Genomic DNA, 16,062 nt, shown 5'->3' with positions numbered 1-16,062 from the left:
TCCAAAATTGGCAAAGAGCATTCAGTACATGATTGTGGCGGTGAAAGATGTATTACATATCACTGAGGACCCTGCTGTTCCTGTTAAAAGGGTCTGTATGTATAAGGAAAAGAAACCTGAGATAACGTTTCCTCCCTCTCATGAATTGAACACTCTATTTGAAAAAGTCTGGGAAAGCCCTGACAGAAAGTTTCAGATTCCCAAAAGGATTCCGGTGGCTTATCCGTTTCCCTCTGAGGATAGGGAAAAGTGGGAGTTATCCCCCATTGTAGACAAGGCCCTATCACATTTGTCTAAATAGGTGGCTCTCCCGTCACCTGGCACGGCAGCCCTTAAGGACCCTGCGGATCGTAAGCAAGAAACTACGTTAAAATCCATTTATGCGACCACAGGTATGCTACTCAGACCTGTCATTGCATCTGCGTGGGTGAGTAGTGCTATCTAAAAGTGGGCAGATAACTTGTCATCTGATATAGATACCCTAGATAGGGATAGCATCCTCTTGACACTGGGTTATATCAAGGATGCTGCAGCGTACCTAAACGAAACTGCGAGAGATATTGGCCGTTTGGGATCAAAAGCCAATGCCATGGCAGTCTCAGCTAGGCGAGCATTGTGGATTCACCAATGGAATGCTGATGCTGACTCCAAGAAAAATATGTAATCTCTACCATATAAAGGTGGTGCCTTGCTTGGTGACGGCCTCGCTGATTTGGTATCTACGGCTACCGCGGATAAATCAACCTTTTTACCTTATGTTCCTCCACAACAAAAGAAAACACACCACTATCAAATACAGTCCTTTCGGCCCAATAAATACAGAAAAGGGCAAGGTTCTTCCTTCCTTGCTACTAGAGGAAGGGGAAGAGGTAAAAGATCACCAGCCTAGTAGGGTTCCCAGGAGCAGAAGACCTCCCCGGTTTCTGCCAATTCCACCGCATGACGCTGGGGCTCCTCTGCGGGAGTCCGCACCGGTGGGGGCACGTCTCAGACTCTTCAGTCAGTTATGGTTTCATTCAGACCTGGACCCATGGGTTTTACAGATAGTATCCCAAGGGTACAAACTGGAGTTTCAAGACGTCCCCCCTCTCCGATTTTTCAAATCGGCCTTACCAGCTCCTCTTCCGGACAGGGATGTAGTATGCGACGCAATACAAAAGTTGTGTCAGAATCAGGTCATTGTCATGGTTCCCCCGTCACAACAGGGAGAAGGCTTTTATTCAAGCCTGTTCGTGATCCTGAAGCCGGACGGCTCGGTCAGACCAATCCTAAACCTGAAATTCCTCAATTTCTACCTAAAAAAATTCAAATTCAAGATGGAGTCTCTCCGAGCAGCGATCTCCAGTCTGGAGGAAGGGGATTTTATGGTGTCGGTGGACATAAAGGATGCCTACTTACATATTCCCATTTATCCTCCACATCAGGCTTACCTGAGGTTTGCAATTCAGGATTGTCATTACCAAATAATGGCGGAAATGATGGTTCTCCTTCACAAGCAAGGAGTCACGATTATCCCGTACTTGGATGATCTCCTGATAAAGGCGAGATCCAGGGACCAGTTGGTGCAAAACATTGCACTCTCCCTGACAGTTCTTCAACAACATGGTTGGCTTCTAAACTTGCCATAATCACAGTTGATTCCGACGACGCGGTTGTCGTTTTTGGGAATGATACTGGACACAGAACTACAGAGAGTTTTTCTTCCAGTGGAAAAGGCTCTGGAACTTCAGAGTCTGGTCAAACAAATTCTGAAACCAGCAAGAGTGTCAATCCATCAATACACTCGGTTGCTGGGGAAGATGGTTGCGGGGGAAGATGGTTGCGGCCTACAAGGCCATTCAGTTTGGCAGATTCCATGCCAGAGTGTTTCAGTGGGACCTGTTGGACAAGTGGTCTGGATCCCACCTGCACATGCACCGAAGGATAATCCTGTCTTCCAAGACCAGAATCTCACTCCTGTGGTGGCTGCACAGATCTCACCTCCTAGAGGGGCGCAGGTTCGGGATCCAGGACTGGATCCTAGTAACCACGGATGCAAGTCTCCGAGGCTGGGGAGCAGTTACACAGGGGGAAAAAACTTCCAAGGAAGATGGTCAAGCCAGGAAACTTGTCTCCACATAAACGTTCTGGAGTTAAGGGCCATTTACAACGGCCTTCTACAAGCGGAACATTTTCTTCCCAATCTGCCCGTACTGATCCAGTTGGACAATGTAACAGGAGAGTGGGGCCTCCATCAAGAGGTCTTCACAGAAGTGACAAGTCATTGGGGAATTCCTCAAATAGACATGATGGCATCGCGTCTCAACAAGAAGCTTCAGAGATATTGTTCTAGGTCGAGGGGCCCTCAAGAAAGAGCAGTGGATGCACTGGTGACACCATGGGTGTTTTCAGTCGGTGTATGTATTCCCCCCACTTCCTCTCATTCCAAAGGTTCTAAAGATCATAAAAAGAACAAAGATTCAAGCGATCCTCCTTGTCCCAGACTGGCCAAGAAGAGCTTGGTATCCAGATCTTCAGGAATTACTCATAGGAGATCCCTGGCCTCTTCCTCTACGCAAGGACCTGTTACAGCAGGGGCTGTGCGTGTATCAAGACTTACCGTGGCTACGTTTGACGGCATGGCGGTTGAACGCCAAATCCTAGCCTGAAAGGGTATTCCCAGTGAAGTCATTCCCACACTTATTCAGGTCAGGAAAGGAGTAACGTCTAAACATTACCACCGTATTTGGAGAAAATATGTTTCTTGGTGTGAATCCAAGAAGGCTCCTATGGAGGAATTTCAGCTAGGACGTTTTCTCCATTTTCTACAAACAGGTGTGGATGCGGGCCTAAAGTTGAGCTCAATTAAGGTACAAATTTCAGTCTTATCGGTTTTCTTTCAAAAACAATGGCCTCCCTTCCAGAAGCTCAGGCTTTCGTGAAAGGTGTGTTGCACATCCAACCTCCATTTGTGCCCCCAGTGGCATCATGGGATCTTGACGTGGTGTTGCGGTTCCTTCAATCACATTGGTTTGAACCTTTACAGAAGGTGGGGTTGAAATCCCTCACTTGGAAAGTGGTCATTCTGTTGGCCTTGGCATCCGCAAGGCAGGTGTCTGAGTTAGCGGCCTCGTCTCACAAGAGCCCTTATTTGATATTCCATGAAGATAGAGCAGAGTTGAGGACTCGTCAGCAATTTCTGCCGAAGGTGGTTTCATCTTTCTTCATGAACCAACCTATTGTGGTGCCAGTGGCTACTGATGCCTTAATTGAGTCAAAGTCTCTGGATGTGGTCAGAGCTTTGAAAAAGTATGTCACCAGAATGGCTCAGGTTAGGGAAACGGAGGCTCTGTTTGTCCTGTATGCTCCCAACAAGATTGGGTGTCCTGCTTCCAAGCAGACTATTGCACGCTGGATCTGTAATACGATTCAGCATGTTCATTCCACGGCTGGATTGCCGTTACTGAAATCGGTGAAGGCCCATTCTAATAGAAAGGTGGGCTCCTCCTGGCCGGCTGCCCAGGGAGTCTCGCCATTGCAACTTTGCCGAGCAGCTACCTGGTCGGGTTTGATACCCTGGCCGATGATGACCTCAAGTTTGGTCAATCTGTGCTGCATAGTCATCTGCACTCTCCCGCCTATTCTAGAGCTTTGGTATAACCCCATGGTTCTAATGGGGACCCCAGCATCCTCTAGGACGTATGAGAAAGTAGGATTTTAATACCTACCGGTAAATCCTTTTCTCTTAGTCCGTAGAGGATGCTGGGCGCCCGTCCCAGTGTGTACTGTATCTGCAGTTATTAGAGGTGGTTACACACATGTTGTGTTTCGTTTATTGTCAGCATGTTGCTGCAATTGTTCATGCCATTGGCTTGTGTTCTGTTGAATGCCACGTTGTGCGGCATGCTTGAGGTGTGAGCTGGTATGAATCTCACCTTAGTTTAACAATAAATCCTTTCCTTGAAATGTCCGTCTCCCTGGGCACAGTTCCTATAACTGGAGTCTGGAGGAGGGGCATAGAGGGAGGAGCCAGTCTATACCCCATGCTTTTAATGGTGACCCCAGCATTCTCTACGGACTATGAGAAAAGGATTTACCAGTAGGTATTAAAATCCTATTGTTCCCTAAATCCATTCCACGGTGCATGATTCCCAAGTCTTCTCACAGTATCACAAGTGAAATAATTATAACAACTTGTGGCTCTTTAAAAAATGTCAGTCGGTAACGAATACACCTGTGCACCAACTGGGAGATCCGTACAAAATGCATGTAGGGTTTTCTGGGGACTGGAGTTGGAAAATACTGAAATCACACTTGCCTACCTGACCCCCTCCATGAGGGAGAAAATGCTCTGTTCCTGGACTTTCCTGGTAATGTATGATTGCCATCACCTGTGGTGAAACACCTTTCTTATCAATTAACTAGCTCACCACAGGTGATGGCAATCATACATTACCAGGAAAGTCCAGGAACAGAGCATTTTCTCCCTCATGGAGAGGGTCAGGTAGGCAAGTATGGGCTTACCATTCTATGCCTTTAAACTGGGACACTTATGGGTTACACAGACTCTGTGGCTGATTAAAACAAGGTTAAATGCAGCAACAAAACCTATGTAATTCATTAGTGTCCCGGTTTAAAAAGTATGGTAAGCCCATATCATACTTGCCTACCTGACCCTCTCCATGAGGGAGAAAATGCTCTGTTCCTGAACTTTCCTGGTAATGTATGATTGCCATCACCTGTGGTGAGCTAGTTAATTGATAAGAAAGGTGTTTCACCACAGGTGATGGCAATCATACATTACCAGGAAAGTTCAGGAACAGAGCATTTTCTCCCTCATGGAGAGGGTCAGGTAGGCAAGTATGGCCCATATCTCCCAACATGACCCTCTCCAGGACGGACTGAATGCTCTGCTTCTGGACTTCCTTCTTACTGTATGATTGCCATCACCTGTGCTGAAACATCTTTCTTATCCATTACCTGTTCAACACAGGTGCCGGCAATCAGAAATTAAGAGAAAAGTCCAGAAGCGAAGCATTCTGAATCTCCTGTAGAGGGTCATGTTGGGAGGTATGAGTAAACCTAATCTAACATGAGTGGTCAGCATTACTGATAAGTGGAGCAAAAAATGACAATTCACAGACAATGTACTTCCTTGAAGTTCCCCTTTGTCTTGGATTGCATGAAACGATGGGTTCAATTCTGAAAATTCATGGCCAGTATTCAGTTGTTTTGCATGCCTGATCTCCCGTCTAAAGTGAAAGGAGATCACGGGGAGCAAGTCAATTGTTGTTTTTTTCTTTTGCTTATTGTGCCTAATTCTTTTGCTTATTGTGCCTAAAGATGGTGGGTTTAGCGGCGCAAAGCAGTTATACCCGACCAAAGTGTTAGGCATTGCAAAAAGTGCAGTTTGGGTGCCCAAAAGGGTCACTTTTCGTGCATTTCAGCTCGCCACCTCAGGGCTGTGTGAGCTAAAATGAAGATGCCGGCAGCCATCGCGCCCCTGTGGAGCTACAATTGAATAGCGCCATTGGGCACCATCTTGTGGCTGCTGGAAAGCAAAACATTTGAATTCCACCCCATGAATGTTTTCAAGTGTCTTTTGAAACACCTGTCCATTCCGACTTTTCTTTTTGCTAAACTATACCTGTATAGGAAAGTAGTCCCGAAAATAGTTCCAGACAGAGCAGTTCCGTACCCATTCACTGCGCCGACCCCCTATGGGCCAACAAAGAATAGAAGATATCTTAAAGTAGTTGTTGTAATCACTACAGTATACATATTTAAGCTGCTTTATACAAAAATTTGCAAGATGTATAATTATACAGATGTTTTCTCATACACTATTGCAGCAGTGGCGCCAAACAGCCCTTCTCTGCGCAAAAGGCAGAGCATCTTTTTCACCTGAATGTGCATCGTAGTCACCCAAATTAAACAATGATACGCAACAAAACTGCCTACCGAGACCACCGACGATATTCAACACTTGTACATCCTTGTGCAAATGAGTCTGAATCTGTATATGAAGTGCTGCGAAGCAGCGGTTGTGGCATTTTTCACACCATTTTCCGTTTATGCTTTATCTGCAACTTTGTACAAATTTAAAACTAATTCATGTGCAGTAAAAGTCCCAGCGGGTGTCTGATACAGACTGAGTGGTGTATCAGTGCAGCTGCGGTGTGAATTTAAGATGCAAATTACAGAAAAAGCCACTACGCTACACCACTCAGTGTGGTTTACTAGCATCGGACATCTCACGCCGCATGGTGTATTATGGAGGCTTGGTATATGAGGACACATCTGTATGTTTACTTTCAAACAAGTGGCTTCCAATAAATATATTAGGTTTTAACCTACTGTACATATTCTCCAGCACAACATGCCTGTCCCCCTATGGAGTAGTTACCAGTTTGGTTACTCTATCATACCTCACAACAATTTGGACAGAACAGCCCTGATATGATATAGAGTACATGAGAAGACTCTCCCAACATTCACCTTTATCCTCACTGCTGTGAATATAGGGGAGTATACCCCACTCAACAGTAGTCAGGGGCGGATTAGCCATAGGGCTCACCAGGTGGGCTGTTGTCATGTGGCCATTAGGGCTGCGTCCATAAATTTCCCGGGGTGGTTTTTCATCCCAATCCCCCCCGGCAGTGGTGGGTGCGTGCAGCAGTGCAGTGAACGCAATGGTCCGTATATAATAGCCTGTGAGTTGCAAGAATCAGTGAACTTGCAGGTTATTACAAATAGTCCAATGATGTGAGGCATACTCTATGCCAGTGATGGCTAACCTTGACACTCCAGCTGTTGTTGAGCTACACATCCCAGCATGCCCTGCATCAGTTTTGTTATTTGGCCATGCTAAAACTGATCATCACTGCTCTATGCACTCATGAAATAACAATAGGCCTAATTCAGATGCGGACACAAAGCAGGTACTGTAAGCAAATCAGTCAATGCTTTCTTACTGCGCATGCGTCTGAGCTGCAGTGCGCACGTGCAGCGATAGAATTGCGATGGCGGTCACACAGAGGAATTAATCACAAAGTGAGTGACATGAAGACAGTGTTTGGGTGGTGGAACGAGGAGTGGTTGGATAAACGCAAGCGTGTCATGGCTATTCAGATGGCGTTTTCTGGGTGTGCATAAATTAGCAGTTGTAATCTTACTTGCTACTGAATAGTTGTCAGCATCCCAGGAGAGCAGCCCAGTCTGCGTATCTACAGAGGCACTCAAACTCTGCAAAATTACCTGATTTGCAACGTTGCTACAGATCAGCAGTTGTACACTGACGGACGGAAACAGCAGTAGGCATACCGATGCACAGGTCAGCTTCAGACCATATTGGCCTATAGTCACAATTCTGATCACAAAAAGATAGCAACAGCAATCGCATCAACATGCACGTCTGATCTAGGCCCAATGTCGCTGCTCTGCTAAAATATGCAAAAGCTGCAGGAGTTGTCTTTAGTTTAGAGATGGCCACGGCCAGCTTCTGTGATCTGCTGCTGTGTCCAAGGATCGTCTGCATAATGCTGCAGCGCCCAGTAAGTCTATGTCGGAAGATGCAGAACTTGGCTTTGGCACGCTTACAAAATGGGTCAGACCCCCCCCATCCCCCATCCCCCATTTTGTAAAGCACCTCTATCCCCAAATGAGTGGATTCTATCAATCAGGCAGCGGACTCCAGGCCACAGGGAGCGACTCTGCATAACAATATCTACACAAGCGCAGTGCGGTATTTGTGCAGGTCTCAAACCATTGGAGATGTATGTTAACATCATATTAATGTACATGCCTGAATCGAGCCCTATATTACCCGAAGCACCCTGCAGTAGTGTAACCTCTCCCCTAAGCGTTTAGTGCAGCTATTGGATGCATATAAGTAATGGCTGATGGTAGTTGTGTAGGTTACGTCCACAATCATCGCACACTGGGCTAAGATGCAGGCTTCCCTTCACCCGCCAGGACTGCATTGTATAGAAATATTACACCTAGAAACTTGCTGGGACTCACAGAAATGTACACAAACATACTGTACTATTAGCAATGGGCCTTAGTTTTACTACTCTCAGGGGGTCATTCCGAGTTGATCGCTAGCTGCATTTGTTCGCAGCGCAACGATCATTATAAAAAACGGCAGTTCCGCGCATGCATATGCAGTACAATGCGCACATGCGATGTACGGGCACAACGAGCGATGCAGTTTTGCACAGGGTCTAGCGATGCATTTCAGTCGCACTGGTGGCCGCAGAGTGATTGACATGAAGTGGGCGTTTCTGGGTGGCAACTGACCATTTTCAGGGAGTGTTCAGAAAACGCTGGCGTGCCAGGGAAAACGCAGGCGTACCAGGGAAAATGTAGGTGTGGCTGGGCAAACGCTGGGCGGTGTGTGACGTCAAATCCGGAACTGAATAGTCTGAAGTGATCGCAAACGCTGAGTAGGTTTTGATTTACTCATCGCTGCACAGCGAACAAATGCAGCTAGCGATCAACTCGGAATGACCCCCATAATGAACTATGGTGCGTATTTATGTTAATGTTCCTCAACTCTCTGTTTTTACCTTATCCATGCCTCCCAACTGTTCCAATTTTGGCAGGACAGTCCCTTTTTCTGGCACTTTTCCCCTGTCCCACCCATGGGTCGTAGCATCTAACCACCTTGAGAAAGGGACAGGGGGCATGCCAGCAGCTCACAGAGCGCCCCCCACCCCTCCTACAGCGGTGAAAAGGGGGGCATGTCCCATGATCGCGGCACTTCCCACGAGGCCATGCCCATACTTTCGGGCGAGCGCTAGTGTCCCTTATCCCAGCTTCAGAAACTTGGGAGGTATGCCTTTATCATATAGCAAATGGCTTTTCTTATAAGAAGCAGCATAAATGAGGCATTTTATTTGTTGATTTTAGCAAACTAATATTTGAATGCAATTTATATGCATTTGCTATATTTACACTTATTGAATGTATAAAGTGAGCATGACGCCATAATGATCACACAACGTGCAATATGAGTGGAGGGGTGTAATGTCATGAGTGGGAGGGGAGAGTGGTTTAGCCATTGTTTTGGGGCACTCACCTCTTAGAGAGCTGTCTTATCACTAATAAAGCCAGTTACTAGGAGAGGGTTCGGTATGAAATGCCGTTTGTCGAGATGCCGGTGGTCAGGAGACCGACAGCAGCATCCTGACAGTCGAAATCAGGGGGCAGTAAGTAGTCTAACCCTACCCTACCCCTCCCTTTTAGGTGCCTAAACCTAACCCACCCCCACAGCCTAACCATAACATCCTCAGATGGTGCCTAAACCTAACCTCCCTTTTCCACATCCTAACCCTAACTGTGTCCACCCTGCAGCCTAACCTTGACCCCCCTGGTGATGCCTAACCCTACCCCTCACTCCCCGCACCTTAATTTTAACCCTCCATCCCACACGATAACCCTAAGTCCCCCAGGGGTCACCTAAACCCATACCCAGCTTAGTACTTTCCTGCCTCGCTGCCTGGACGATCAGGATCCTGACGATCGGGATTCCGACCTCCGTGTCCTGTCCACTTTTGGGATTCCATTGTGATCATTCTGCCGTGTGTCAGTATTCCGGCACCGGTATCTTGTGTGCCGGGATCCCAACTGTCGGGATTGTAACCGCATCCCTTAGGAGAGTGTAAAACCTCTTTATTTCTATACATCCTGCTTTTCTGTACTTATGCACAGGCAAAGTAACATAGGCACGCCATGGTACTAATATTTTCCCCAGAACTGCCAATTAGGAATTCTCTCACAGTGACAGATTGCAGGAATATCTGCTCTGCTGATGGATCTCATGATGTTTAGTAATTGCACAGGCTGCACGGGTCTGGGACTCCGGGTCGACAACAAAAAGGTCGACACACCGTAGGTCGACACACCTTGTGTCGACATGGACAAAATGTCGACATGGACAAAAGGTCGACATGAACAAGGTCGACATGGAAAAGGTCGACATGAGTTATTTATGTTTTTGGTGTCGTTTTCTTCGTAGAGTGAGCGGGAACCCCAATTAGTGCACCGCGTCCCATCGCATGGTGCCTTCGCTCCGCTACCGCTTCGCTCGGCACAGATTACCATTCCAATCGTAGTCCACGTGGATCGTTAAGTATGAAAAAGTTCCAAAAAAGAAAAAAATCGTGAAAAACTCATGTCGACCTTTTTCCATGTTGACCTTGTTCCTGTCGACCTTTTGTCCATGCCGACCTTTTGTCCACGTCGGCCTAAGGTGTGTCGACCAATTGGCGTCGACCTAAGATGTGTCGACCTTTTTTGTTGTCGACCTGGAGTCCGGATACCGGCGGCACAGCCTGCATTCGCAACTCTGAGCAACTGAGATTCAGAGCCGTATGCATATCAGCCACATCTGTACTTACGGCTAAGTAGGTGTAAATGGGAGACAAGTGGTTCTTCACAGGTAGGCTAAGTGTGTCGTGGCTGTGCTGTCAAATCAGATGGCTCTCTTCACTAAGGATAGGGCAAGTCCACACAGACAGTAATGATGGCCACTTCATAAGCAGATGGATTGGGGAGGTGTGTCTGCAAACTAGGGACGTGCGATGAGGTAAATGACTGAGGAAGTACTGGTGAGTACCAGAGCCAGATTGACACACAAAGGTGCAGCAGTACATACGACTGGAAATATGGGGACTTTTAAGCAGAGATGTGTGGAAAATATAGGAGGGAATGCACTGCCTCACCTGTCATAGACTTTCTAATACGTCCTAGAGGATGCTGGGGTAACCATAAGAACCATGGGGTATAGACGGGATCCGCAGGAGACATGGGCACTTTAAGACTTTGAATGGGTGTGAACTGGCTCCTCCCTCTATGCCCCTCCTCCAGACTCCAGTTTTAGAATTGTGCCCAGGCAGACTGGATACACACTGAAGCTCTACAGAGTTTCTCAGGAAAAGACTTTTGTTAGGTTTTTTATTTTCAGGGAGACTGCTGGCAACAGTCTCCCTGCTTCATGGGACTAAGGGGAGAGAAGTATGACCTACTTCCAGTGAGTTAAAGGCTCTGCTTCTTGACTACAGGACACCATTAGCTCCTGAGGGTCTGATCGCTAGGTACGCCTAGATGCTCGTTCCCAGAGCCGGCCATCACCCCCCTTACAGAGCCAGAATTCAGAAGACAGGTGAGTAGAAGAAGATCAGAAGACTTCAGTGACGGTTTTCTGAGGTACCGCACAGCATTCGCGCTGCGCGCCATGCTCCCACACACAGCGGCACTACAGGGCGCAGGACGCGGGGGGGAGGGGGGGGGCTGGGCAGCAGTTAAACCTCAAAAAGGGACTGGCAAGAGGGGACATAAGTGCCTAGGCATAGTCCTAACCCCCACGCAGTATAAATATATATTTAAAAAAAGTGGGACTGAAGCGTGCCATTAAGGGGGCGGAGCTTCGTCCTCACAGTTCACAGAGCTCAGTGCCATTTTCCTCTCCACAAGGCTGCAGAGACGCTGGTCCTTCCTCACACTTCTGACTAAGTATCATGGTGCAAAACGGGGGGGGGGGGGGGGGCACAGGAATATTGGTGCACATTATATTTATTTTAAAAGCGCTGCAGGTCTGGGGCACTTTTTAGTGTTCCAGAACGGGTGATTAGGCACTGGGTGGTGAGCTGGCAAAACTCCCTCTGTGTCTCTCTGACAGGCTTTGCTGTGGGTCTGTCTCATATATGCCCGTGTGTCTGTGGGTGTTTGGGACACGTGTGTCGGCTTGTCTGAGGCTGAGTGCTCTTCCCAGGGGGAGGCTGTATTAGGGACACAAACGGCTGTGGGAGTGAACCTGTCGGCACCGCCGACTCCTGATTGGGTAAATGTGTTGAATGCCTTGAATGCTAATGTGGCTCGTATTAGTAAGAGATTAGATAAATCTGAATCTCAGAACCAGGCATGGAAGAAATCTGTGGAGGATGTGTTATTACAGGTACAGACCTCTTCGGGGTCACAAAAACGTTCGTTTGCCCAGTTGGCCGTCACAGATACCGACACAGACACTGACTCCAGTGTCGACTTTAGTGATTCCAGATTGGATCCTAAATTAGCAAAGAGTATTCAGTACATGATTGTGGCGGTAAAAGACGTGTTACATATTTCCGAGGACCCTGCTGTTCCTGATACAAGGGTTTGTATGTATAAAGAAAAGAAACCTGTGGTAACGTTTCCTCCCTTTCATGAACTGAACACTCTTTTTGAAAAGGTTTGGGAAAGCCCTGACAAAAAGTTTCAGATTCCTAAAAGGATTCAGGTGGCATATCCATTTCCCTCTGGGGATAGGGACAAGTGGGAGTCACCCCCCATTGAGGACAAGGACCTATCCCGCTTATCTAAAAAGGTGGCTCTCCCATCTCCTGATACGGCAGCCCTTAAGGACCCTGCGGATTGCAAGCAGGAAAATCCATTAAAATCCATTTATGCCACCACGGGTACGCTGCTCAGACTAGCCATAGCGTCTGCGTGGGTGAGTAGTGCTATCGAAAAATGGGCAGATAACTAATCTGAGATAGATACCCTAGATAGGGATAACGTCCTTTTGACACTGGGTCATATCAGGGACGCAGCGGCCTACCTAAAAGGAAACTGCGAGAGATATTGGCCTTTTGGGATCAAAAGCCAATGCTATGGCTGTCTCTGCTAGGCGAGCATAGTGGATCCATCAATGGAATGCTGATGCTGACTCCAGGAAAAATATGGAATCTCTGCCATATAAAGGTGGTGTCTTGTTTGGTGACGGCCTCGCTGATTTGGTATCTACAGCTACCGCGGGTAAGTCATCCTTTTTGCCTTACGTTCCTTCACAATCATAAAATAGATGGATATATGCAAAAAGGCACCCTTATAACAAAGATGAATAGTATAAAGTATTTATGAATAAAAACACATAACTTTATTATTCACAATTGTGACAAAGTAACATATTAAAAAGGTAACATATTAAAAACATAACACAGTATTGCACTAATCCCAATAGATTCTCACCCTCTTTAGGATTTGCGGTGGGCCGAGAGCTTTTTAAACAAAAAGCATTCCGGTCCTAATGGAGTTGGTAAAAGCACCACCGCACAAAGCTTTTTCCTCTGGAGGCTGAGTAGGGAGTCCAAATAGTGCATTCAAGAAACGATATCCATGTCGTCCAAACGACGCGTTTTGGAGAGAAATCTCCTTTATCAAGCTTGATAAAGGAGATTTCTCTCCGAAACGCGTCGTTTGGACGACATGGATATCGTTTCTTGAATGCACTATTTGGACTCCCTACTCAGCCTCCAGAGGAAAAAGCTTTGTGCGGTGGTGCTTTTACCAACTCCATTAGGACCGGAATGCTTTTTGTTTAAAAAGCTCTCGGCCCACCGCAAATCCTAAAGAGGGTGAGAATCTATTGGGATTAGTGCAATACTGTGTTATGTTTTTAATATGTTACCTTTTTAATATGTTACTTTGTCACAATTGTGAATGATAAAGTTATGTGTTTTTATTCATAAATACTTTATACTATTCATCTTTGTTATAAGGGCGCCTTTTTGCATATATCCATCTATTTTCTGGTTGCTTCGTTATTATAGGGATAAGGTGTTCCCTTGGTGATATGTGACAGCTGCCTGGTTAACATTTATAGCGCACTTTAAATAAATTACGTTCTTTCACAACAAAGAAAACACATCACTATCAGATGCACTCCTTTCGGCCCAATAAATACAGGAAGGGCCGAGGTTCTTCCTTCCTTGCTACTAGAGGAAGGGGAAGGGGTAAAAGATCACCGGCCTCGGCAGGTTCCCAGGAGCAGAAGTCCTCCCTGGCTTCTGCCAAAACCACCGCATGACGCTGGGGCTCATCTGCGGGAGTCCGCACCGGTGGGGGCACGTCTCAAACTCTTCAGTCAGTTCTGAGTTCGTTCAGACCTGGTCCCATGGGTTTTAGAAATAGTGTCCATGGGGTACAAACTAGAGTTTCAGGACGTTCCCCCTCGCCGATTTTTCAAATCGGCCTTACCATCTTCTCTTCCGGACAGGGAGATAGTATGCGACGCAATACAAAGGTTATGTCAAAATCAGGTCATTATCAAGGTTCCCCCATCACAACAGGGAGAAGGCTTTTATTCGAGCCTGTTCGTGGTCCCGAAGCCGGACGGCTCGGTCAGACCAATCCTGAACCTAAAATCCCTCAACCTCTACCTAAGAAAATTCAAATTCAAGATGGAGTCTCTCCGAGCAGTGATCTCCATTCTGGAGGAAGGGGATTTTATGGTGTCGGTAGACATAAAGGATGCCTACTTACATGTTCCCATTTATCCTCCACATCAGGCTTACCTGAGGTTTGCAATTCAGGATTGTCATTACCAATTTCAGACGTTGCCGTTTGGTCTGTCCACGGCTCCGAGGATTATCACCAAAATGATGGCGGAAATGATGGTTCTCCTTCGCAAACAAGGAGTCAAGATTATCCCGTACTTGGATGATCTCCTGATAAAGGCGAGATCCAGGGACCAACTGGTGCAGAACATTACACTTGCCCTGGCAGTTCTGCGACGACATGGTTGGCTCCTAAATTTGCCAAAATCACAGTTGAGTCCGACCACGTGGCTGTCGTTTTTGGGAATGATTCTGGACACAGAATTACAGAGAGTTTTTCTTCCAGTGGAAAAGGCTCTGGAGATTCAGAACCTGGTCAGACAGATTCTGAAACCAGCAAGAGTGTCAGTCCATCAATGCACTCGTTTACTGGGAAAGATGGTGGCGGCCTACGAGGCCATTCAGTTTGGCAGATTCCATGCCAGGGTGTTTCAGTGGGACCTATTGGACAAGTGGTCCGGATCCCACCTGCACATGCACCGGAAAATAATTCTGTCTTCCAAGACCAGAATCTCACTCCTGTGGTGGCTGCACAGCTCTCACCTCCTAGAGGGACGCAGGTTCGGGATCCAAGACTGGTTCCTAACAACCACGGATGCGAGTCTCCGAGGCTGGGGGGCAGTCACACAGGCGGAAAACTTCCAGGGAAGATGGTCAAGCCTGGAAACTTGTCTACACATAAACGTTCTGGAGTTAAGAGCCATTTACAACGACCTTCTTCAAGCAGAACATCTGCTTCGCAATCTGCCAGTACTGGTCCAGTCGGACAATATAACAGCAGTAGCGTACATAAACCGCCAAGGCGGAACAAAAAGTAGAGCGGCAATGGCAGAGGCCACGAGGGTTCTCCTCTGGGCGGAAAGACATACAAGCCCTCTGTCAGCGGTCTTCATTCCAGGAGTGGACAACTGGGAAGCAGACTTCCTCAGCAGACACAATCTCCATCAAGGAGAGTAGGGTCTTCATCAAGAGGTCTTTGCAGAAGTGACAAGTCTTTGGGGAATTCCTCAAGTAGACATGATGGCATCTCGTCTCAACAAGAAGCTTCAGAGATATTGTTCCAGGTTGAGGGATCCTCAAGCAATAGCAGTGGATGCCCTGGCGACGCCATGGGTGTTTCAGTCAGTGTATGTATTCCCTCCGTTTCCGCTCATTCCAAAAGTGCTAAAGATCTTAAGAAGAACAAAGGTTCAGGCGATCCTCATTGTTCCAGACTGGTCAAGGAGAGCTTGGTATCCAGATCTTCAGGAATTACTCATAGGAGATCCCTGGCCTCTTCCTCTGCACGAGGACCGTGCGTGTATCAAGACTTACCGCGGCTGCGTTTGACGGCTTGGTGGTTGAACACCAGATCCTAACCCGAAAGGGTATTCCCAGTGAAGTTATTCCCACACTTCTTCAGGCTAGAAAGGGAGTAACGTCCAAACATTATCACCGTATTTGGAGAAAATATGTGTCTTGGTGTGAATCCAAGAAGGCTCCTATGGAAGAATTTCAGTTAGGACATTTTCTCAATTTTTTACAGGCAGGTGTGGATGCAGGCTTGAAGTTGGGCTCAATTAAAGTACAAATTTCAGCCTTATCGGTTTTCTTTCAAAACAATTGGCCTCCCTTCCAGAGGTTCAGACTTTTGTGAAGGGCGTGTTGCACATCCAACCTCCATTTGTGCCCCCAGTGGCACCATGGGATCTTAATGTGGTGTTAC

The 16,062-nt window shown here is 47.0% G+C and overlaps 1 protein-coding gene across 2 annotated transcripts in view; it reads right to left on the bottom strand.

Annotated features, from left to right (window-relative positions):
- Window positions 1-16,062, bottom strand: part of LOC134948853 (diacylglycerol O-acyltransferase 2-like) — a 116,600-nt gene that overhangs the window by 85,084 nt on the left and 15,454 nt on the right. For both annotated transcript variants that reach the window (XM_063937100.1, XM_063937101.1), the window contains exon 4: window positions 5,627-5,697. In XM_063937100.1, the coding sequence (XP_063793170.1) occupies window positions 5,627-5,697 (71 nt within the window). The remainder of the gene's footprint in view (window positions 1-5,626; window positions 5,698-16,062) is intronic.

This window comes from Pseudophryne corroboree, chromosome 8 (genome assembly GCF_028390025.1).
Source record: "Pseudophryne corroboree isolate aPseCor3 chromosome 8, aPseCor3.hap2, whole genome shotgun sequence".
NCBI classification, from domain to species: domain Eukaryota; kingdom Metazoa; phylum Chordata; class Amphibia; order Anura; family Myobatrachidae; genus Pseudophryne; species Pseudophryne corroboree.
Note: the sequence above shows the minus strand (reverse complement) of the source record. Positions and strands in the feature narration are given on the sequence as shown.